Source organism: Copadichromis virginalis, linkage group LG3, assembly GCF_057382275.1.
Source record: "Copadichromis virginalis isolate Kocher_CV1m ecotype Utaka linkage group LG3, C_Virginalis_male_GT1.1, whole genome shotgun sequence".
In the NCBI taxonomy this organism is placed as follows: Eukaryota; Metazoa; Chordata; class Actinopteri; order Cichliformes; family Cichlidae; genus Copadichromis; species Copadichromis virginalis.
The window spans coordinates 50,237,556-50,263,647 of NC_140620.1; the positions used below are offsets into that span (position 1 = coordinate 50,237,556).

Below are 26,092 nucleotides of genomic sequence, written 5' to 3' on the forward strand. Positions count from 1 at the left end.
TTTTTCCCATTACACCTTCATGTTAACTTAGATGAAGTCTTGTAAATCTCCAGCAACACGTGACTGCATGTCACACGGATGTATGGTGTGTACCTGCAGGTGTGGCCAGGAGGCTTCCAGTGTCGGCTCATCTTCCTCAGGGTCAAACTCTGGATTCTCGCTGGGTGGGAGAGTCCTGAAGATATTTACCGAGATCTGGAAAAAAAATCATAAACGCAGGCAAGGAGAAGGAGGTAGTGTGAAGTAGAGAGACAGGAAGTAGAAAAGATGAAAATGCAAAGGGAGGAGGAAGAAGAAAAAGAGATTAGTGAAGAATAAATAATGCATTCTCGCCAATTGTGGATTTAATGGGCAATAATTCAGAGATGAAAGCAGGCGATGAATCGTTTTTAATACTCTATCGCATAATGGACGTGGCAGCCTTGTTACCTTCAGTAATCACCTGCAGTTTGAGGACGTTTGTGTCACTTTAACTCTCGGAAAAGTCGCTGCAACAATGAAACAATTCTCCTTCCGATGGAACGTTTCCAGGAGTAAAGCTGTTGTGTTTGGTGGGTGTCTGTGATAATCTTTTATGTCAACTGACATCTACTTAGCAAGCGTGAAGACGTTTTGGGATGAGGGAAAAACGTCTTTCTGTGGTTTATGTTATCAGTTTCCAAGCAACTTCCACTACCGCTGGTCACACTTGAACATCTGAAGGTTTAACTCACCCTGTCGTTACCTGCTCATTTTAAAGCGCTGTGTGAATCTTGGATAGGCCGAAATCATCTAACCTGTTCATTTTTCCATCTCACTATCTTTAAGATTGTTTGTCTGCTGCAACTTTTCCTACTGTGCATCTCCAAACCTTTGACTATCAAAGAGGTCCAGAACATCAAAGTATCTTAAATTTGCACGTTTCATTTTAAGCTTGATTAAATTACTACTTAAACAGCATAAACACTTTTTATTTGGGTGAGCACACACAGCCGCAATCATTCGGTGCACTGCTCGTTCGACAGCTGTCCAGATGTTGATCATCAACAGAGGGAAAACCATAGATGATGATCGGTAACAGGACTGTTGCTCAGACAGACAGTGTGATAGAAAAAGGTCTGCAAGCAACAACGGTGACCTCAGCTTTGAGAGGATTGTCAAGAAAACTCGACAGAAGAACTTGAGAGATTCATGAGGGGTGGGCTGACACATGAAGAGTGAGCACGCATAGATGTCTTCAGGAAAGCAGAACCAGAGACATCATCAGAAGCGTCTTGTGTGGACTAAAGAGAAAAAGAACTGGACTGCTGCATTACACACTGTATTTTAGTTGGAAATCAGCATCCTAGAGTTTGGAGGAAGAGTGGAGAGGCTCAGAATCCAAGGTGTTAGAAGTCCAGTGTGAAGTTTCCACAGTCTGTGATGATTTGGGCTGTCATGTCATCTGCTGATATTGGTGATGGTGGCGTTTTTGTTTTTTACAAGTCCAAAGTCAACACAGCATCTGCCAGGAGGTTCCAGAGCACTTCATGCTTCCTTCTGCTGACCACAGTACTTAACTACTACTAATGGTTTACCGCGTCTGTTATTACTGAGCTTGATTGGCGAGCCCACTCCTTAACCCCACAGAGAACCTATGGGGTATTGTCAAGAGAACCAAAAATGCAGATGAGCTAAAGGTCACTATCAAAGCAGCAGTAACACCTCATCAGTGCTGATCTGCTCCATGCCACAGCACAATGACGCAGTTATTTATAGGAAAAGAGAAACAAAAAAGTCACGAGTGCATAAATGAACCGACTTTCTTTCTTGGCAATCGCATTACTTCCATGATGCATACGTGTTGACATCACTGTGAGGACGTTAGTATGACTTTAACCTGGGTAATAACTGGGTAATAACACAGCATCAAAGAGAGTCTAGCTCGACTTAAGATTCTTAGGTTTGCAAAGCGTAGCAAACCTAGCCTCGCTTTTTTTTCTTGGCATGTTTCTCCTACGCTGCTTTCATTCCATAATGCTGCACTTGGCTTTAAGAGTTTGATTTCTAAGCTTTTTTAAGTTCATTCACTTTCCTTCCACCCCCATCCTCTGTCCTATCAGCATTTTCGCATCCTCTGAGTATAGCACCTCTATCTACTGCTGGCTTTCTTTTCCTGTTTCAGACCCTCCTTTCTCCTCCTCTCTTTATCCTCTGGGATCTCCAGAGTCCACACTTTCACTCCACTCTTTCTTCCTTTCTTTTCCATCTCTCACACTCTCTCTCTCATCATCTGTGCAGCTGATTGCTCTTTAGCACCTTTGTAAGCATTCTACTTTTCTCTCCCATCCTCCCTTTTTATTTATCTATCTATCTATCCCTCGCTCATCACCTTTGTTTATCTCCCATGGTAACTCCACCGGAGATCCTCCATTGGATACCACACTGACTAGCTTCTCTTTATTTTCCCCACAGCTTGGGATGGGCATCCAGGTGTTTGACAGGGACTGACTCACAGGTGAAAATGTCTTTCCGGCCTTCTAGATCTCTTCTCCCTTCAAGTATCAGGCTATCGATTCATTCGTCCACCCACCACTGTTTGTCACTGTCCATTCCCAAAATATTCCTGGTTTGGTTTTTGGATAGTGAATATTGGAGAATATTGCCTTGTACCTGAGGTCTCTTTTTTAACCCTTCCATTACTGTTTTAGTGCTTTTTAAAGCGCACTAATTTTCCACCTCTCTATTCTTAAACTGTACTACTGTAACTTTGTATTAATCACATTTTTTTCTTTATCTTCACCCGTGCCTCAGTCCAGCCCCTCAGTTCATACTTCGTCTGAAACAGGCTGTTTTAGGTCCTTTCTCCCAGCTTTCTTCTGATTGACTGCCCCTCAGAAGCACAAGATTTTCACGGATGTTTGGAGCTTTTACTTTTTGTGGGCATAGCCACAGCGCCAGAGCATCTAAAACCTGAGCTTCAAGCTCATAGGGATTTGTATACATGCTATCCTCATGCTTAACATGAACATTGACCACTGGAACCAGGATTTCTGCCAGTGTGTTGCAAGTCTAAGAAAGCTACCAGCATCTTTTTTTGGCAAAAGAAAGAACCTTTACATTAGATAATGTATCCTCCAAGCCCACATTTACTGTTAAGTATTTTCACACATAAACAAAAGCTAGAATAAACAAGGGGAACCAGCAGAATAACAGTTTTACTAGTTACGCTGCTATCCAACCACTTGTCTCCACTAATGATGTTTCAAGAGATAAATCGTTCACTGCTGTATGTAAATGATGTTATATATATTTTATGCTGATATCTGTACACATCTGTTGTTATGCTGGAAATGGGAAATAAATAAATTCCCTGGTGTCTTTGTGTTCCTACATCTCTTCATTGTGCAGAGCTGCATATACACAGTGCTGATTTCTGTCTGCGTCACTGCACAATTAACCAGTAAGCAAAAGGGGCGTGCCACATTAATGCTGTTCAATATTTAACTGTACTCGGAGTGCTTTAAGTTAAGTACTATGTACGAAATGATGACCCATGTTTTAAGGGACTTTTATAAGATCAAAGAAAAAGAGTAATCATGTTTCCAAACGAATAAAAATTAGAGGAACATTTGTGCATCCTTTCAGTTATCTATGATCTATGATCTTTATCTTTGGGCTGGAATTGTTTGCACTGGTGCATCATTTTAACCCCTAACCTCCCCTCCTACTGTACCATCTTTATAGCCTCCGGGTAGAGAGGCTCTATGAGGACTCCTCTGCTCGTGGCCACGCTCTCCACCAGCTCGTTGAGCGCCGCACGTTTGATCTCCTTCCCTTTCAGGTCAGCCACGCAGTCCAGGAAATCAAACAGCACGCAGCACTGCTGCAGCTTCTTACAGAACAGGTCGTGCAGCTCTGCCACCGGGGCGTCTGGACAATTGAGAGGTAGGAAGAAAGAGAGAAAGCAAAACGTCAGACACGGAGGTTAAACGAAAAAATGCTTCCCTGTGTGTAGAGCGTAACGCAGGAAGCTGGGGTTTACGTATTGTTTGGCGCGGATCCTCTCTAAAAGCTATTGGGATAGAGAATATTACTCTACAAACACATCTGTACACACCCACGCATACATACACGACTGTCCACACACACACCTTCCTCCAGAGGGCTGTGTTGTATCTCACTCCTATTACCTGTCAGATTCATTCCTTAGACCAGTTTGTCACGATGAAACTACCTGCTGCTGGTCGTCATGTTGAAATCTCATGCCTCCAAAAACTCCACTTTTCACAGAAAAAGAGAAAGTGCCTGATGCATTTGGATTACTGAAGCCCTAACTCATACAATGAGTTTTAAATTGATTCCACAGGCCTGGGGAGGTGGGGAGGTGGGGTGCAGAGGTGAGAAACTCAATGCAGCCTGTAAAGCTTTATGCAAAAGAAATAAAAACATTAAATCCACACAGAAAATAGAGAGCTGCAGGGTTTGACAGCTGCCCAATGGGAATGCTTGGTTTCTTTTTATGAGTAACCAGATGATTGATGACTCAATAGCTAAAAATAGCAGCAAAAAATCCACATCTGAGTGAGATGTACGAGAGGCTTGCACTGAAAGATAATAAACAAATCCATACGGAGAAAAATTATGTTAAAAAAACTAGTGCAAAATACTAAAACAACTCCTCTGTGCTAACATGCTAACAGCAACAATGTAAAAATGCGAAGGTGTCATAGGATGTTCATGTAATGGTTTTGGACTTTGGGTGTATTCAGTTCCTGTCATTTCTTGTTTCGTGATGTAACCCCCAACTGCAATATTTGTAGTTTTTTCTCCGTGTTCTTTGTTGAATGTGCTGACCTCCTGCACATGTATGACTTCATCCTCAATTAAAGACGTAGATATGAAAACTTTTTACTCCAGAGTTTGCATCCACTTTTTTGACTACATTTGATTACAGTCAATTTAGTTTTGTCACAACAATATTTCTTTCAAAGCAATTTATATTGTAAGGTAGAAGCCTTACAGTGAAACTGAGAAAAGCCCAACAATCAGATGACTGTCTGTGAGCAAGCATTTGGCAACAGTGGGAAGGAAAAACTCCCATTCAACAGGAAGAACCTCCACCAGAACCCGCCTCAGGGAGGGGCAGCAACATTTTTAAAAAAATCCAACTAAACCAGCAGCTAAAATTTTAAAGTCTAAGGAGCTTGGAAGAAAAAGCATCTGGACTTCTTTAAGTTCACCTCTCATCTGAGAAGCTTCTTCAGCTCAAAGGTCAAATGGTGGAGAGTCCCAGATCATCCCGGCCCTTCTGGCCGCAGGAAATCACATGATAGGGTGGGGCTAGGTTTCACAATGAGTTCACCCAAAACCTTGGCTGATTGTGACCCACCCCCGTTCTCACACCTTGGTTCTTTTGGGGGGGGGGACACTCTCATAGGGCTTAAATCTGGGACTCTCCGCCATTTGACCTTAGAACTGAAGAAGCTTCTCGGATGAGAGGTGAAACGTCTTCAAGCAACTTAAAGAAGTCCAGAGCTCCTCAGACTACGATGACCTGGATGACAGAACCTTCACAGACCTAAAACTTTAAAAATAACTAAGTACAGATACACTGGTCAGCTAACCAGAGACCAGAATCGGATGATTTTCGGCATGCTAAGAGAAAAGTAATTAATGCATCTGTAAACTGGTGTAAAATACCATACTTAAAAACATATGGCATTTAATTGCATTTAACTGAACTGGTGTATACTGGTTACTCCATATCCTTTCAGTCTGCTATGTCCCATTAATCTCCCTCTGTCAGAGGAAAAAATACAGCTTACCAGTGGCTGGGAAACAGTCTAGACTAACTGTGTTCGAAGGTTCGCACACTCACACACACAGCGGGAGTGGATTAATTTTAACCCTTCTTAACCCCCAGGTGGGAAGCACAGGAGGAATATGGGAGTGCTGACTAGAGCTCTTCCAAGCCCCAGACCCCTCACCTATTGTGGGCACACCACAGCCATCTGCTGCCTTTGGCACAGAGCTTCACAAGGATAGACAAGGACTACCCTTCGCTTGAGGTGTGAGAACATGCTCTGTCGAGTCCGTTTTATTTCATCGTTTGTGCCCTTCTGTGTTTTCCATACGGTAATATCTCAGTCACGAGATCAGTGACCCAGGTTATCCGAATTAGCACTTTGGGGTTAGGATCAAGGTCACGTCTTGTTTCTGCTCCATGAGTAATCATTCCATCAAGCTCTTCATTCTGATGTTTCTACAACCTTCTTGCCTTCCATAAACACTAATGGTTGCGGTTGGGGCTGGCATCCATTGAGCTGCACTGAGTGGTCAATTTGTTCTTGAATTGGAGCCATTTCTCTGTGACTGGACAAACGTGTGAAAGCCAAGTTCGCACAATCTTCTGACTATTTGCAATGGGGAAAAAAGCGAGTGTGAAAAGTCCATGGGTGAACTACTTCTTCTGACAACTCGGAGAACAAATGCGAGTCTAAAAGTACAAACATTTTCATGTCGTTGACGTGAAGACGTGTCCCACCGCTCCACTTTTCCTCGCTCCTTCCTAATCTACCACCCCCTGTCCTTCCCATCTTTCCAATCTTCTCTTCTGACTCCTCAAAGGTCCACACCCCTGTTTTTTCTCCGTCCTCTCTCAACCTCTCCTCCCTTTCTGCTCTTCCTCTGTAGGCCGACTGTGAAGGTGAAATCTAATCCATTTTTAATGGAGAGTAATTGTATGAAGATGTACCGTGCGGGACTGAGAGGAGGAAGGGAAAAAAACGAACATGGCAAGGTGAAAAGAAAAGGAAATGAAAAACTGCGTTTGTGCGCTCGTGCAGACAGGCAACGAGGACGGGAGGTGAGAAAAAGAGAGGAAGGATGAAGGGAATAAAGGGACTCGGTGGGTCGTGTGAGAGCAAGTGTGGGAGAGAGCAAACCAAAGAGCCGAGAAGAGAGGGGAAGTGTAGGGAGATGACAGGCCCAGACGGAGCGGCTGATGTCACCCCGACATGCCGCTTACAGGTTGACAGTGGTTAGATTTAGAAAAAGAATTTACAAGGATACAAATTGAATACACAATGAGACGGCAGACGGATCAAACTGAGGCGATAATGAGCACGTTTCAGTTTTTTGCAGGTCACTGCAGACTCGCTTATTCAAAGCAGCTTTAATATCATGTCAGTGAAGCCATTAGAATATCAACTAAGGATCTTAATCACACTGAGTCACTTGTGACTGAGCTATTTTCATGTTTTCTGACAATCCAAATTGGCCGTGCTCTGACTGTAACACCGCTGCCATTAAAAGCAAGCGGTTACATTTTATTTTTCGATTTAGTGCGTCTGTATTAGCTCAGGACATCCATCATCGACGTGGCACACACAGACACACACACCAGCGTTACATCAGCAGCACACGAATATAAAAGCACGTAAAATACAAACACCCTTTCCCTTAAAAATATTCCCAGCTACACTCATGTATTAGAGCCGGTAAGCTATCAGTACTCAAAAACTGCTTTTCTAATACTTTTTTTTGCTGCTGGTCTTCGTACGGCTGCAAAGAGAACAATTTTTTTCAGACATGAGAAGAATAATTGATCAGTTTGGTCTTTTGAACTTCTTTAGTTTTCCTTTATATGTAACGTTCTCAGCTTTAAGCTTTTTGCTTTGGTTTAACCTCATTTCCAGCGATAGGCTGGTATTTTGAGGGGAAACGGATCTAAATCCTGCTGAACACTGCCTGCCCATGACCAAAGAGTGAACAAAGTAGGCCACTTTGCAAATAAAGACCCAAACGTTTGTCTCGGGAAAGGTTGGAGGCCAAAACAGAGGCAAAAGGAGAGTGAATATTTGTGTTGCATTTGTCAGGTGCACAAAAACATGTCCCCAGGGTCATAAATGCAAATGTAAACACTAATGTAATCAGGCCACTGCAAGCAAACCCACATTAACTTTAGAAAGTAAGCTGCTTCCAAATGACAACTTAATATAATACTGTATAACATCTTATTGATTTTTATTATTTAATCCATGAATTAAAGTTTTAGAGTTCAGGCCGCAATATGCTGTCAGGACAGATTCGACGCACCGTAGCATGGTAATTTTAAAAAGATTAAAAGTGTGTTGAAGATGTTGATGCCGAGCATGTATATTGTTAACATCTACCCTAAAGACAGGGACTGTCACCCTGAAAAAAAAACATTTCCACTAAGATAGAAATGTTACATCATAGGACGAAGATGTTCACTCTGTGTAGCTGTGTACGGGTGGTTGTTTCGCTCGGAGGCTAGACGCACATAGCCAAAAACAGCAGCTCGGGTTCAATCCTGTCCTAAGTGTCTCTGCTGTCTTTCTTTCTGTGTCAACATGTTTTTTAACAAAGTTGAAAAGAATAACTGTGTATTCATTTGCAGTAATCATTGCTCTTAAGGAGAAAAGTGGGACCAAAACACACCAGCCAATTGCGATCACTTTCAGAGGGTCAAGGTTTTCCCTTTAATGCGTCCCCCTTATCTTCACTACTATTGATGCACGATAAAAAATACTTTCATATGAATTTTTAAAAATTCTGAAGGTGCAAAAGGAGTTGAAGGTATGGAAAAAGCAATTAAGTTAGAAAGTTTTAACAATAGCTGAACTACAGTGATCAAGAGTTTATGTTCGGTTTAGGGAAGAAAATTAAATTAATAAAGAAGCAGTGCGCAGTTTATGGGATAAAAGCTCACATATAATGTGAGAATGAAAATTAGGATCCTTTTACATTTTACTGATACACAGAAGTTCATTTGCACATAAACTGAAAGTCTTAAATAGCTGCCTCAAACATCTGGGCCACTATACCAAAATACAACCATTTATACAAAAGAAAGACACAATTACAAAATACAGAGATCTTTATGTGCCGAGCGGGTCGCTTTTTCTCCTCAAATGCATTTTTATCCAAATCAGAGCAGCATCTTTGTGAGGTTTTTCCATTGGGAAATCAAAGAAAAGTTACTGTCGTCCACTCAAACCTGTGTGTGTTATTTATTAAAGCCTAAAGGGTTCGAGTAATTAAACTGTTCTTTCTGCAGGTCAAAATACGGTTTTTATATTTATAATTATTTATAAATTCATATGATACAGTTTCATTTCATGTCTAAAACATTCAGGTTCACACAGTGGAGCTGATGTTATGATTTTTTCTTGTTGCTAAAAAACCACCTAAATAGGCTTGTGTCAAGTGCTGTTGTCATGCATCTTGTCATGTAGAGTTAAAAGCTAAATTCCTGACACAATTCAGCATCATTACAAAGCTCTCACTGTGCGATGTGGGAAGGCAACGTGTCATAAAAATATAGTTTCATTAGTTATTATTAATCTTAGGCTTTCACAGTTTGTTTTTGCCTTCCTCCCCTCACACCCCCAACTGGTTGTGGCAGATGGCTGCCCCACCCTGAGCCCGGTGCTGCCGGAGGTTTCTTCCTGTTAAAAGGGAGTTTATCCTTCCCACTGCCACCAAGCTCGTGCTCAAAGGGGATTGTCTATCCCCTTTGGCTTCTTTATATATATATAAAGGCAACTCTTGTTGTGATTTGGAATTGAAGTTTAATTAAACAGAAAAAAAAAGGAATCTCCTCAAAGGTGCTCGATCCGGAGTCAACACTGCATTTGTTGGGCTCTAATTTTATCATCATTGTGGAATCACATGTTAACAGTTGTAAATATGTGTTGTGCATCAGCAGCAGGATGGTGATTGTGTATCAGATGTTTACCATGAACGAACGCATGACCTGAACAGATCTGGTCATGAAGCCCACAGGCACGGATGATGTTTTAGCGAAGCTGAGCCATTTTCTTTTAAAAAGGGTTTGTTGACCATAAGAGAAATCTCCAGCATCTGCTTTCCAGGAGAGGAGAAACGCTCGGTGGCCGATTAAGAAAAGACGATGGACCACGGAGAAGGAACAGACAGAATGTGACGTAGAGTAAAAATGTGAGAGGAGGGTAGGGCTGATTTGGTAACGGGAGCATTAAAATGTAAGACTGAGTAGCGCCGCAACACCATCAAAACACAAACACTCACATACCCCCAGCTGCATGCGACTAAATATAGTCCTGCTGGAGAGCGACACGGAAAAGAAGGAAGAAGAATCTGGGGAGGAAACAGGAGAGAGGAGAGGGGAGCGGTACAGGGTTAAAAGATGACATCATCCCCTTCCTCCTCATCCTTCTGCTTCTGTCTCGCTCATCTATCCATCGATAGGTTCCTCCCTTCATTTTTCTCCTCTGGTCCCTCTCTTCACTCATTCATTTCCCTTCCCTCCCCATCTCTCTGATGTTTTTTTTTTTAAATAAGCAAGTACAGCTCAGCTCTTTAAGTAAGAGTCATTCTGTTTGGGGCTGAGTGTGTGACACAGAGAGACAGCAAGAGAGGAGGACAGCTTCTGTTTTAGCTACCATGCAAGCCGCCTCTGCAGCCCTGTCATTAAGCGCACATGCTCAATGCACAGATAAAGTGACGCAGAGAGGAAGATAGGATGGGGAGGGAAGGGAAGGGGGGGGGCAGAAAGAGGTAGAGGGAGATAAAGCAGAGAATGGCACAGTTATAAATAGTAGAAGGAAGCTACAGCAGCTATCAGAGCTGAGACACCATGCAGTGTGTAAAAGTCCGGGCGGTATAAATATCACCTTAAGGGGTTTAGGTGACGTGCTTTAAGTCCATCTCTAAATAATCTAATCCTCCTGAAACACACGATCTGTGCACATCGTGGCAAACTGTCAGGGAAACATGTGCAACATGTATCTTGCTCATATAAACAACATGATTAGGAAGATTAATGAGAAGCGAGGGTTGCGATGTGCGATTAGACGTCCCCCGTTTTATGCGTTTTCAATAAGACTGAAGTGTAAACAACAATTTACCTCCCAGGGAAGCTCAGGACCAGTGATCCTGGTGCTTTAAATTAGAGCAGGAAATACTTGGAAGTTGTCATTTGGTGACGGTACTGAGAATTGGTAATGAGACCAGCTGGGTATTAGCATATAAGATGTAAATAGTGTTGTATGTACAGACTGTTAGAGGCAATCGAGCCTATACTGGCAAACAGAAATGGTTAAAAAAATGTGGTGTTTTGGGGGGTTTTTGCTCTTATTATATTCCTCCAAGTCAGCTCAGATATCAGAACCGCTTTTCATGAAATTTGGTGGCATAAATGTGGTATTCCAGACGTCTGTTCTCCAGTTTCTCCATCAGGTGTCCGAACTACCTCAGCTTCTTACAGTCTCCGCTCTAATTCATCCCAAAGGTTTTTCTATCAGGCCGAGGTCAGGACTGTGTACTGGTGCGCAGTCACAAAGTTGGGAGCAGGAAACTGTCCAAAATGTCTTGGTATGCTGAAGCATTAACAGTTCCTTTCACTGGAACAAAGGGGTCGAACCCAACACCATAATCCCTCCTCCTCCAAACTTGGTGCAAAGCAGTTAGACAAGTACTGTTTCTCCTGGCAACCGCCAAACCCAGACTCGATTGTCACACGGAGAAGCGTGATTCACCACTTCAGGGAACACTTCTCTGCTGAGTCCAGTGGTGACGTGCTTTACACCACTGCATCCGACATTTTGGATTGCATTTGCTTGTCCATGGAAACCCATTCCACCAAGCTCCCTATTCACTGTTCTTGAGCTAACCTGAAGGCCACATTAAGTTTGGGGTACCATTGGGTTTCTTAATTTTTGTAATTATCAGAATGATATGAAAGCTTTAAAAAGTTAATCAGATTTGTGCAAATGATCTTATTTAGTTTATGATCTGCTTTTCAGGGAAATTGTACAAATCATGGCATTAAATAAATTAATATATGAAATCGCTATTCAAACTTCCAGACTGCACTTGAGCTAATCAAGACTGTGACTGATTGTCACAAGTGTAAGTGGTAAGAGTAATTTTGGGGGGGCAGTTTAATTAATGTAGTGCTTATTTTCTGTCATATGTATTCTATATTGTTATTGTTCTGTATTGTAATGAATTCAAGCTATCTTCTTGAGGCAAAAGCTCAGGCTCCAAGGTGCTCTAAACTCTCAGTTTTAGACATTTTTTACTAGTCCTGGGTCCACATGACATCACTGAGAGAGGATATTCCTAATATGGTCATCTGGTCAGGTAAAAGTGGATTATTCTGAACTGTGAATCATGCAAAGCTACTCTAGTTGAGTCTGAGAACAAAAATAGTGAGCTTGACATGAATATTAAAGGTCTAATTTAAGATAAAGTGAGATGTTTTGTATCCAGGAAACCAAACGGACTTTGTAGGGTACAATCAAACATGATTGTACCCTACAAAGACTGACATGATCTTTAGGCAAGCTGATTTTGTCATCATCGTGGTCTGAATTTTTAAAAGTTGTGCAGGATGTTTGAAAGGTCAAAATAAAATTTACTATAAACTTTAGAAAGGATTGGTCTTGTGGCTTTTAAGAAAGTGACTATTATCTCTTTTTTTCCTATTTTTAGGTCAAATCATCGCTAGGACCTTCTGAGTGCCAAAAAACAAGACAAAATCATACTTATGTATCAGTAATTTCTCATCGTGCATGCTAAAGTAAAACAAAAAAACGAGGTTGAAGTGAAGCTTGTTACTGAATAACAATGACGCCGACAGCCACATCTGAAGACCTGCGCTCCAAATCGGCATTATATTTTAATAGCGGCGGATATCAAAACACGCAGCGAGTCTTTATGCCGTACTCAGCCATTCTCTGTGTGACAAAGGCTGTGAAAGAAACCTCTGTCATGGCAAAAGATTAAGTAGCGCGCTAAGCCCATCTTTAAATAATCCAATGTTACTAATAATACACTTTTCCACCACAAAGCATAATGAACAGAGACCGACTGGACGTTCAGGCCAGTTCATTACCTACGATCAGATTAGTCGCCATCAGGAAATGGATTTCTCATAAGGATCAATAAGAAACAAGCTATTTGAGCTGCCAAGCATCGCCACTCGTCTCCTTTCTTAAAGTCCACACTGGCATTGACAGCAGAGCGACTTTCAAAGATGTTGAAATTCTCCTTCCGAAACAGAATATTTGCTGTGAGAGATGTAAACACAAATTGGAGACGGTTAGTAAACAAATATGAGAGAAGGTTATCCCAGCTGGAGACATCCTCAACATTTGATTAGCAGCTTTCTGCGCTGCTGTTGCTGCTGCTTTTCACAAACAAGGAAATGTGATAAATGAAAAAAATCTCACATTTCTTGTCCTTGATTTAGGCCGAGCATGATTTTTTTTTTTAAAGCTGCTTGTGATTCATTGCAAACTGGGAGCAAGCTCCTTGCAGCGTATTTATTTTCCTGCTTTTAATATCTCACCCTTCTAAGAGCATTTTCCTCAAAACGACCGTTCACGGCTCGGCCAGGATTTGATGACTCTTTGTTGGCCTTGCTTTGCACGTGTGCATATTTAATAGCGAAACACCCACAAAGGTTGAAACTTGCAGTGATTCAATCAGAGAGCTTATTTACCCGAGCATCGCTGTATTCCTTTAAGGATCCACTGTTTTTTCAGTGACACTGCAGCGCGCGTGCTTATTGCATTGCTGGCCGTTTCATTACATCCTCTCCCCTGCAATATCCTTTTTTTATTTTTTTTTATTTTTTATCTCTACCGTCTCTCCTCCTCCACCTGCCAGCTTAATGCTCAGTCATTTCCTCTCTCCTCATCCACTCCATTTCTTTCATCATCCCCCTCACTTTCTCCCCCCCGCTCCCTCTTAATTGATCTTAGACAGTCAGAGAGAGCAAAAACTACTCCATGCCTGCTGTAACCCAATACCAAGGCCCATCCAGCTGGCCCTAACACACACACACACACACAGAGAGAAAGAGAGAGTCATTCAATCGCCCACATGCAATCTGTGTGAGAAGGTGAATGATTTACAGTAAACAGCACATTTAAAACAGAGCCTTCTGTACATTCATTATTTTAATGTGGACAAACACACAGCCCAGACAAGATAAAACACAAACATGTGAACACGGGGGCTGCTCATGTGGGGTTATGATACGCTGCACAGACAATATTTCTCTCGTTGACAGATACAGTATGTAACCCTAAAAAAATGAGAGTAGTGAGGAAAATGAAATACACAAGGATAACTTTAAATACTTAAACATGTGCTTTTTTTAGGGGAAATGGAAAATGTGGAGATTCAGAGGTACAGCCGGATAAAGTGCACCTCGGCTTAGCTCTTTGAGCTAGCACAGCATTCACTGTTGTGGCTAATATTAGCTAATATTTGTAAACCTTATAGATACTGTAAATATTATTGAATTATGGACATGTTTGGTTAAGTGTCTCTACTCTATGACTCCTCTGCCATAGTTTTATTCCACAGGTTAGTACATTTTGCCTTGTTAGCATTAGCCATCAATGGACTAGCAGAGCACCACTGATGTATATAAACACTCATCATGACCATGAACGTCACGGTAATTTGGGGCTTTTAAGGATTTTTTTTAACTGATTATACAGCAGACACCTTTGATGACTAAAAAACAAGAAGTGAGTGCAGAAGTCTGAATTTTAAATTAAATGTTCTCTAATCTACAGGAGTTTAATCAAAAGTTTAAAGTTTGAATACAGAATCAAATAGATAACTTTAATTAGATGACTTTGGTAGCCATCTGATCTTCTTGTGGATTGGTGGAGTTCATTTATTTTGTTGGTTCCCTGTCACGGACCAAGCTTTTAAACAAATTTTCAAGATTGCTGAGATCAGAATTTTGGACGGCCATTCCAGATGCCTGATGGGCAAAGTGAAGATTCAAGAGTCATTAGTCTAAACAATTGTCTACCTCTGTACCAAGATCTGGAAGAAGACCCAAAATGTCACTTAAAATGTGAAGGAGTTGGTTCCTCGGGAGCAACTCAGGAACCATCAAGTTTCCAGTTCATGCCATGAACTGGAAACTGCTAGAACACACCAGCTTCACTGTCCATGGTGAAGCACACTTTATATCACCTGACCAAGAATGAAGCCAGTGCTCCAAAATCCAATGCCAAATGCATTCTGGAGAAAGTTTGATGATAAGATGAGACAAAAAATTTTGAAGGGGTGAAGCTGAAGCTTTTAAACTTTAAGACTTAAGTACTAACCAAGCATGATGGTGGTAGCATGCTCTGGGGCTGTTGGTTACCAGTGGTATTTGTACATCGCACAAAGTGGATAGAATAGTGAAGGAGGATTGTTGGCTCAAACTAGGATACAATCGGGTGTTCCAACAGAACAATGATCACAAACACACATTAATGCTGGTTTTGAAACAGATAAATCAAGCTAACATTAAGCTTCTGGAATGGACGTCCTAAATTCAACTCAAATCTATTCAATATTTGATTTAAAGCCAGTTCAGTGCCAGGAAACCAGAAGATTTAAATGATCTCCACCAGTTCTACCAACAACAATGATCACATATCCAGCCAGAGTGCCACAAAGCATCGAGTTGGTCCAGCTGCAACATTTTAACCATATATCAGTGGGGGTGCATGTATACATTTAATCCTGTATGGATTAGAGAAAATTCAAATTTGTGTGCCGATTCTATTTTTTTTTCCAATTCACTAAAGATGGACGCTGTACGTTGCACCCTGGAAAAAGAAAAGTTCATCATGAAAATATTAAAAACCCAAAACTGCTACGACGATCACGCCCCTGATGAGTGTATGTTAACTTGTGACCACAACTGCAGATGCTGCCTTCAGGCTTGTGAGATGCAGAAGGTACGACCTCTTTCTATTAAAAAAAATACTTTGTGATGCTTTGTGACGTTACAGTAAGAAAAATGAAAAGCAGCCAGCAGACCAGTGAGTGCTACTTCACAGGTGCCAATATTATTATGACATTTGATGGTAATCAGCTATATCAAAACAATAAATCCTTTTTAAGCTACCTAAATGAAGTGAGTGTCTGACACTGAATTAAACTACCTTACGTCAGATAAAGCAGACAAAAAGAGATAAACGATTTCAACAATATGCTGACAGTGAAATTGTCCTTTGACTAAGCTGCATGTGTTATTATGTTAAGTGATTTTAAATCATCTAGCAGACAGCCATACTGAAGGGGAAATACTCCGAGTCATCTGCACCTCGTATTACAGAAGACTTCAACCACACTGGATACTGGTTTACATGACGTCAGTAATCCAGTCAGTTCTTACATGATACAGTTACTCTTTACGGGAGTAGCAGCTGCAACTGTGATTTATATTAGAGAATTATGATAGAATACGTATAAAAAAATAAAAAACTGCATTTTTATTTAACTACAATTCTTCTGTCATAGTTGCAGCATTTGCAGAGCACGCCTTAGGCAACATGGTAGCGTGGCCGAGCGGTCTAAGGCGCTGGATTAAGGCTCCAGTCTCTTCGGGGGCGTGGGTTCGAATCCCACCGCTGCCAGACTTTTTCTTTTACATAACTTCCTTAAGGATCAATAAAATATTCTGATTCAAGGTAGAAATGCATTGTTGTGTTCTCAATCCACAGCTCTCTTAAAACAGAGAGACAGAAAAACAACGCAGTGTAGCCACTATGTTGCTATAAGGTTACCCATTTTCTGCTACGTATTAACGCAAAGGTTTACACAGCTGCTTTTTATCTACACCTACCGGTCACCGCATTAGGTACCCTTGTTCAACTGCTCATTAATATCTCATCGGCCAATCAAATGGCAGAAACTCTGTACATATCATCAAAATGAGCTGCTGAAGTTCAAGTTAAGTGCTGATCTACTATATTTTCCCACACAACCATCTGTAGCTAGATGGCAGAGGTCATTACAAACAAGAGATGCAGAAGAGCATCTGTGAATGCACAACAAACAACATGAAAGCGTGTATCCATCCTGCCTCCTATCGCTGGTTCGGGCTGGTGGTTTAATGGTACAACCGAGGGTTCCGGTTGGTACTGTTATTGACCATTTCCATCCTTACATGGCCACAGTGTACCCATCTTCTGATGGCTGCTTCCAGCAGGATAACACCAAACCAAAAATAATTTCAAACTGGTTTCTTGAACGTGACAAGGAGCTCACTTTGTACTCAGACGCCCTCCACAGTCACCAGATCTCAATCCACAGATTCACGTCACAGACCTGCAGCTACTGTGTGATGCTATCATGTCAACATGGACCAAAGTCTGTGAAGAATGTTTCCTGCACCTTGTTGAATCTATGACACGAAGAATTAAAAGTAGGGTTCAACCCAGTACCACTATTAGTACCTAATAAAGTACATTATAGAGCAGGGCGATATGACCAAAGATATTTATCACGATATACATTGGAAAATTTGCGATAACGATATAACTGACGATATAATTGACACTAAACAAAATACTTTACAACTCCACAACTTTATTAGTGCAAAAAAAATAAATAAATCAACGTATTTTCACTTAAACAAGCAGCTGTTTTTTATGTGCATTAAAGTTATATAAAAAGTTAACAGTGCAAATGCAAATTCCTTGCTGACAGTTTAACCAAAAGGCATTTCCAGTGGAAATTGACCGACATATCCTCAGCATAACCATGTATAATATCCACAAAACTTAAAAAGAGGTTATACACACATAATACGGTAATATTATGTTGAAGCACAGTACGCATCACTCCGCGAGGCTCCTGCCTACGGTAGCCGCAACGCTCCGACAATCCATCAAGTGGTGCGGGTTCGTAGCTTAGCAAAGTCGTACTAAAACATTTAACAGATTTTTGAGCGCCGTGTACGACATAAAATTGTTTCGAGGTCAGTAAACACAACCAGAATTCATACATAAGGCACATGGGATTATAAGGGGCACTGTCGATTTTCAGAAAAATCAAAGGATTGATTTTAAGTGTGCCATATTTTCCAAAAAACACTTTAATAACGACGGCCCGCTAGCACGCTCTACCAAAAATAGTGCTTTGCTGTGTATCTGACGGACGAAAGCTAAACCAGTTCCACACCACTGAAGTTGCAGCAATTCTGGTTCATCCGTTTCATTCAACAATCCGCTTTCGCCTTTCTTGTTCTCTGTCGCCGGCACGCTTTTTCCGCCATGTGCGTATGAAAACTAAGGCACTGCACATGCACGCTTTACCCATATTCTATCCCGATATTTAATTTTCCTATCGTTGCCCGACATTATACCGGTATTACCGTGAGCGGTATGATATGGCCCAGCCCTAGTACATTATGTCGTCTTGACCACACATTAAATACAACAGCCAAAGTGGCCGGTGAGCGTACATCACCAGCCCAGTTTGCACTGAACCAGTGGAAAGAGTAAGACTTTTATTAGAATTCATCTTCTAACTCAAAGAAATGTCCTTATCCCATTAGCAGAGTGTGACGCTGCCAGATATTAACCTTTATTTATTTTTTAACTTCAAACACAGTAAGTCTCATACTGAACAAAACTGCAGTCTTTTTCTATCTACATAAGATACCATTTTCTTATTCTGTTAGATTTTAGCATCTTCTCTAAGATTTCAATATGAATGTCTGACGGCGTGTTTTTTCCTTCTAATCCCTTCATTGTTAGCCGTGAAAATGGCCCATTTTCGAGAACATTACGAAACACAAGCAGCAGTGTATTTTTGTACTTTCCAAATCAGCAGTGGGAGCGTTTGAAATGCATTTCCTATCAGAAGCAGAGGCACTAAAAAAGCATACTTCGACCTGGTAAAGAGCATTCAGTGGGCTGATAACATAATCAGGCAAATGAAACGCTGCTAAGAAGCACACTTGCAAAAAGACTGACTACCTACTGTGCGGATGAGTATTTCTTATCTTAAAGGGGAACACGAGCTTCTAAACTATTACTTCACATAACCACTTATTCAAAACATGAAATGACATTCAGGTCTTCCTATTATCCCACAATGCATCAACTCACCATCTGTTACTCTGTGAAACAGAGTCCGATTGTTTGTAGCGCTTGTCTCATGTCTGCAGGGTGTTTCGTAGCTTTTAGAGCTGCTTAAATGCTACATCGACTGGCAGAATGGGTTTTGTTCAGGTACGGGAGATTTAACGCTCCCTAAGCTCACACAGCATCCTTTAGGGTCTTCAGTTATTTGAAGACACTCAGCAGCCCTTTGAAAAGCCACTGCTTCTGGCAGCCAGTGATGAAAATGTCAAGGACGGAGAACATCATGCATGGCTATTTGCTTATGAGAATATTTCTTTGGCATGGTTCAAATATCAGTGAGAAATGCCAACGCTAGTTTGCACACGGGCGGCTGTTTGCATGGAAATATGTGCATGCTGCAGTTTTGCTGCTTTCACATAAGTGTGGGAGGTAATAATAAACAACTAGGTATAAATTTTTGATGAGCAGAAATCCAACACCATGGATGACTGCAAGAAACAGCTGTGGTGAAACAAATGCTTCATTATTATTATTATTATTTTGCCCTTCATTTGCTGCTGTTTTACCAATAGGATGGTGAGCCTGACCAAATTGTCCTCTAACTGGGACGGCAAAACTAGAGCCTCTGGTGGCATTCGTTTTACAGGAATAGTTCGAGTATGATCATCTTGTGATTTCCAAATACAGATACATGTTTGCTTATGCCCTAATTTTAAAAGTAGAAAATGAGACATAGGGCAGGGCTTGAAGAAGAGCTTCGACCTTCCCTTTACTTTGGCTCTCCTGTTGATCCATGTTTGGATTACATCATTCACCACAGTCAAATATGCAATGTAAGCTGTAAAAGTGGGGGAGAATGAGCTGCTGGGCCGGGCTGAGCAGAAAGTCTGCTTTGTGTGTTTTCTCTTTGAGCCCCATGATCTCCCCGCAGATGCACACACAGTCACGCACACTCAGACCTTGGGAACATTTTTCGGGCAGCTCAGAACATGATTGTTGATCTGCTGCATAGTAAAACCACAATTTCGACTTTAACTTATTTATATGGCATCAAATGACAACAACAGTCGCCTTACTGTAAGATAAAGACCCTACAATAATAGAGAGAAAAGCCTAATAATCAAGCAAGCACTTTGGTGACAGTGGGAAGGAAAAACTCCCTTTTAGCAGGAAGAAAGCTCCAGCAGAACCAGGGTCAGGGAGGGGCACCCTCTGATTGGTGGTAAAACCTGAAAAAGACCTAATCCTAAACTCTAGCTCCTATCATGCTTATTTGCTATCTGGACATCACTTCTCTGTACAGTAATAACATTTGTCCTGCAGTGCAGGTGCTTTTATTTTCATTCACCATGTGGGCTTTTCTATTAGCACACATATTATTTCATTTTAACCAATCACTGTTGATATTTCTACCAGCAGCAATGGCACCTCTGCTTTGATGTTATTGCTCATGGTGTGTTTTGTTCTTCATGTCGATTCAGTCTGTTTGAGAAAGAGGTTGTGCGGATTGTACATGACCTACATGAATTACTGTAAATCAGACAAGAACGTAAGCACAGTGGAAGCACAGGCCTCTAGTATACTGTACTATATTAAGTGCAACAGGAAGAAAAGTGCGAAACTTAGCTGCAGAGGGAACAGAGACTGAGTGGATGTCAAGGTCAGTGGATGTCAGGCCTGCTCACAGCAGTTGCAGGTTCCTGTTTTAATCTATGGCAACAGCTGGCTCAGTAATCTCAAAAATCATCCTGAATCACATACGTGCAAATTCTCTTTGGTGTGGGAAAAGGCCACAAATCTTAATCACAAGTTTGCATGTCTGCTGACTAGATGTCGAACAGGAATGTGACCTTAGTCTCGTTGGCCTTCCAGCAGCGACACAAGACCCGTGACCGAGGAGCTGTGCTGGTGTCTGTGGCCCCAGGGGAGAGCATCGCAACTGTGAAGGAGCATTGAGCTAACAGCCTGTTCTCTATCTAGGCAGGCAACTGCAGTGCACCTGAGCAAATGGAGGACTAAAACCGGGACAAACTCAATGGGCACCCCAAGCTAATAATTCTGCAATCAAATTCTTCTATAATATGTAAAGAAAAAAATGCCAAAACTCTGGATCTGACTGGTGAATCCCTTTAGGGATATGTGCAATTAATTAGACGATTAAATATTTTTGCCCTCTGTTGGCACCAGAAATACTAATAGGTTAAGCTAATTATCCATATTCATTTATGTGCAACAGCAATTAACTGTTGTTCTTAGATGCCCTTAGCCAGCAGTATAGTCCCATCAGACAGCAGCACCACTCTCACTATGTGACAGGAAGTTGTATACAAGAAAGGTGGAAAGTGAGACGAATAAAAGCCTGGCAAAACACAGCTGGCATCTACCATACAGTCATTGTAAATGAACCTGAATCCATAAATCATGGAGTCTATGGTGCTAGCAGTGGTGTTGCTAATAGAGGTGGCAATCACATGACACATAAAATCAAATGTATCTAATAAAATATTGATATTCGGCGTCTATGCATTAATACAATATCGCCACACAAAATATTGCCATACCACGCTATATATCAACCCCACCCCCACCCCTACGTGCAACACTAACCTGACTGTATGTGTGTGCAATGTTCTGCCATTGAGTTAAGTGGTTTAAACTGCTATTCTTTCTAATGGCTAGCAAAGGCCAACTCCCTCTGGCGGACAGATCTGTTAAGAAGTCTGTTGGAAAACGAGCCTCAACATCTTTGCTCTTTGACCTTAGTGAACACTCTCCTGATGAGTTTAGTTTCAAATCCTATCCTATAGTACTGCATGATGTCTGTTTTCTTAATTCTTGATCCCTGCTAGAGTAAAAAAGGATAATAAAAACAGTATGGCATGTCTACCAAGCAACTGACAAGTCAACGAGCCAATGAGTGCACAGTATCTCTCAGTTCCTCAGTCGGATCCACCCTCGCTCATCATGTCCAGTTTCAAAACACTGAGATGGAACCGGAAAAATAGTTTTCTTGAAGCTTATATTGGATTTTACTGACCCAGAGGGTGACGTTACGGTGACTATCCATTGTTATAGTCTATGTCACAGGTGTCGAACTCCAGGCCTCGAGGGCCGGTGTCCTGCAGGTTTTAGATGTGTCCTTGATCCATCACAGCTGATTTAAATGGCTAAATTACCTCCTCAACATGTCTTGAAGTTCTCCAGAAGCCTGATAATGAACTAATCATTTGATATTGGTGTGTTGAAACAGGGTGATATCTAAAACCTGCAGGACACCGGCCCTCGAGGCCTGGAGTTCGACACCCCTGGTCTATGTGCTCTGCACAGCTGAAAGTCACAAACATGTTATCAGCATTTAAAAAAGCTTCAGTTATTAAAGAGGTTGATATAAGAGCTTCAAAGAGCTCAAATATCTACATGGACAATGTTTAACCTTTAATGGTGATTAATTTGATCAGTTCTTACTTTCTTACCAGTCAATTAATCTATATTTTTCACTCATTTTAGTGACTTGGTTTCCTGCAAAATGACTTCTTTAGGATTTGGATTGCTCATCGACTAATGGATGGATGGGTGGTTAGGTAGGTAGAGAGCTACCATGTGCTGCTCACTTTCAGACTGATTCGGGTATTTTACAAAAGGAAACAGGGAAGAGAGGACCGCGGACAGTTAGATCCACTTGGCTACGTTCCCAAACCATTAACTCCCAGCGTCTTTACTGGACACCATCCTCAAGTGTTTTATAATTTTTTAATGCAATGATGAAAGTGTGGAGAGAGCGGAAAGGAAGGCAGTGCTTTCACCGTGTCTAAAACATCGCTGATGCCGGTCTGTTGGCTCTGTATGTGCTGATATGCTGGTTCTCTGACTTTATAATCACCTGCTTTTGCTGAAATTGAACCGGATCTCATTTGTGAACGCTAATTATTGACATCTATTTAAAACTTTGCTGTTAAAGCTCAGTTTTAACAGGAGAATTTAGATTTTAATAAAGCAGAACCACTCAAAACAAGAGCACGTGCTAATTGCAATAAAGGGGATGTCTAATATCATGATTTCATGAAAGTGGAACAGAAATGTGAGGTTGTGTCAGCTGTTCTTAAAAAAAGTATTCCTGGATCTTTTTTTAAAAAGAGTCTTTTGCTAGTAAAGGATTTAACAAATCATAAATTTCACGTTTTAAAAAGGCGTTTCTATTTAGACCAAATGTCCTCTGCACATCGAAGCAGCCGCTTTGAAGAACCAGTCCTAAAGCACAGCGCCCAGAGAGCAGTGAAATGCCTGTGTTTGTGTGTGAGTGTACGTGCGCACATGCATGCTGCAGGCCAACTATGAATACACTGTAAAAAAGGATTATAGGGACCCAGTATCCTTCACCCTTCATCTGTGGATTAATTGACTTTCTTGGCTGTGCCTGCTACTCTTTTATTAGCCAGTTCAGTGTTCCAGATCAGCTCCCTGTTTACACAAGTCTCATGTGTTTATCTCACATTATTCATCTTTAATGCAAAAAAACCTTCATAGTAGTCTTTAATTTGTCTGATTTATCCCTAACTATCTGAAGAATAATATTAATAACACTCCTTCATCTTGTAATTCAAGAAACACTTCGACGTCAAATCACCAGCCCTGAATCTCAATCACAAGTCAATACCTTGTTCAACAAAACACTAGCAAGGTAGTTGCTCCCTTACACTAAAGTTTAACCAGTCTGCTTTATACATGTATTTATGTCATATCTGTGAAATTCGCCGTAACAGTTAATATGACTGATTACAGCATCAGTATGTGGTGCTAATTATGGTCCATTGCCAGCATTTTTTAAAATCCAGCAACCTTAGATTAGCTGATACCTGTCTACACATCTAATAATGTAACTCATAAATTGTATGTTATATAAACTGCTTTAGCAGGTCTAGAACTGCTTCAAAATTGCAAGCTGCTTTGCAACCCACCTCCAAGTAGGGCTGGACAGCTGAGCTTTAATCTCAATCACAATTTTGGTTCATTAAAATAAATAAAAATGACTGAGCAATACTAAAACTGCATGCTCTGCCAACAAAACGCAAAGCAAAGGCAACTCAAGCGCTCCCTAAATCGGCGCCTGATACTGTGCCTGCATGTGCCAATCACAGCTGTTCCCTGGACTGCACAGTGTGGAGTTCCCTGAGCACGCTTGACCTCCGTGATATGCAACAGATAACACAGCACTGACACAAAATTCAAATTTGTGGCACAGCAGAAGGTGAAGAGCTTGTCCCTTGAAGCAGATCGTCATCTGTTGTTTGGAAATAATTCAGATTTAGGGCAAGAGACGTTAACCAAGAAGAAATCATAAGGGCGCCACGTGGCTGCACTGCAAAGAAACACAAGTTAGTCAGCCGTCTAAAAACACGCCACAATCTGCAGCACGACCAGTGCACGAGGCCAAAGTGAAACGGCGCAGCATCCGACACAAACTCGCACGTCCAGGAAAAGGAGGCTGCACAGCATGTCGGCGTGTCAACACCACCCACAAAGATGAAGTCTGAACTGAAGTCAGTAAAGCAATCGCATCCCAGTTTGCAAGATATGGCACAATACGTGATCGATAATCAGTAAATAACGACGACTTCAGCAAAATGGTCAAGACACTGGACAAAAAAGATGTTTTCGCCTTTTTCTGCAAACCTGCGCTGATGGCAAAGATCACAGGAGAAGTGGAAAGGCATACACAAGTTTCAAGTTTATTTTATTTACATTCATCCTGCAGGCACCACGAATGTATTTTGCTTCTAGGAGACGCACAAACACACATTCGTCTGTAAAGATAAACTCACAGGGCTGCAGCACAGTGTTAAAGTGAAGCAGCTCTGTTGATTTAATTTTGCATTAAGCTTTGGTACAATTTATATTTCATACTTTTCTTCAATGAGATGCTCTGAATTTAGATAAATAAAGAGGAGCAAATTTATTCTGCTGCAAAGGAATGGTGCAGCAAATGTGCAAACAGTTTACATGACAGTGAAGTAAAAGCATTTTTGCACTATATTTAGTGATTGATATTGATCAAAATAACTGTGATAATCATTTCCCTCCATCCCACGTGACTCAATAAAAGTCCAAATACAACTCAACTTCTAGACATTTGCTGTCCACCTCGCTACACTTGCTGTTCTTAGAGATCTGCATTGATTCTGGACTGAACTTTGTCTTCGTCTAACCCACAAAAAAAGATATTTTTAAGACAGATATATTTCACAGGCTACTCAGATCGCAAAGCTATGAATGGATTCCATGCTAAAAGGGACCATTAATATGGTCAGTGAGGAAATGAACCTCTCAGAGATCAGCTAACAGCTTGAGGAACTTTACACGATAATACTACAGATCGTGGATCGGAAGAGACCAGAGGACTGGCCTGTTTAAGGCTTCTGACCTGAAAAAGACACGCTGTTAGATCATTCCTGCTGTCCAGTCATTCATAATCTCTGAACTCAGTTGAAAATGTTGTTTTTCATTCAAATTTCCCAAAACCTCCCTTTTGTACGTTTGCTATTTTACATTTAGTGACTCACTTTTCACTGCAATGCCTTTTGAATACCACTAACGAGAGAGTTGGCTTTAAGCTACTGAGAGCTTTTAGTGAAAATATACGGTTCCATGTGCAAATAAGTTGTTTTGAAGCAAAATCAAGCACATGTTTTAAAAAAGTCCTTGGTTCTCTATATTTCTGCTCTAAGCCATCCATCCATTCCACTGATCCAAATCAGGGTTGTGGGGGTGCTTGAGCCTACCCCAGATGCCACAGGGCGAGAGGTGAAGGACACCCTGGACAAACAGACTGTTACAAAACTAACACAGAAACAGCCACAGAGGCGGGAAGGTTAGCGCTGTTGCCCCACAGCAAGAAGGGCCTAGGTTTGAATCCAACCTGGGGGCTTTCTGTGTGAGCCAGAATAGTTGACTGTTGCTCAGCTTAAACACTGCTAAAAATGTGTATTTCTATGATATATTCTAGTTTGCTGTTAAATGTCAGGTCTTCCAGTTTCATTTCTGTCATGTCACAAGAATGAGATGAAGCTTTGCTCAGAGCTTCGAGTGCAAGAAGCAGGAGGAGGAGTTCAAATTAACAAAGAGAATGTGACTCCCTGGAGGGAAAAACACCCACAAGTCTGTCTACACTTGGCCTACATACTTCCCGTTAGAGACTTCCCCACACCAGACGCTTCTCCTGCTGCAGA

The 26,092-nt window shown here is 41.3% G+C and overlaps 1 protein-coding gene and 1 non-coding gene across 3 annotated transcripts in view; one reads left to right on the forward strand and one right to left on the reverse strand.

Moving 5' to 3' along the window:
• Window positions 1-26,092, reverse strand: part of ppp2r5b (protein phosphatase 2, regulatory subunit B', beta) — a 51,265-nt gene that overhangs the window by 19,925 nt on the left and 5,248 nt on the right. For both annotated transcript variants that reach the window (XM_085451532.1, XM_085451531.1), the window contains exons 2-3: window positions 3,695-3,891; window positions 94-195 (exon numbers count right to left, since the gene is read on the reverse strand). In XM_085451532.1, coding sequence (XP_085307658.1) covers window positions 94-195; window positions 3,695-3,891 — 299 coding nt within the window. The remainder of the gene's footprint in view (window positions 1-93; window positions 196-3,694; window positions 3,892-26,092) is intronic.
• trnal-aag (transfer RNA leucine (anticodon AAG)) lies at window positions 16,331-16,412 on the forward strand. The gene has a single exon. It is a non-coding gene; the product is annotated as a tRNA-Leu (tRNA).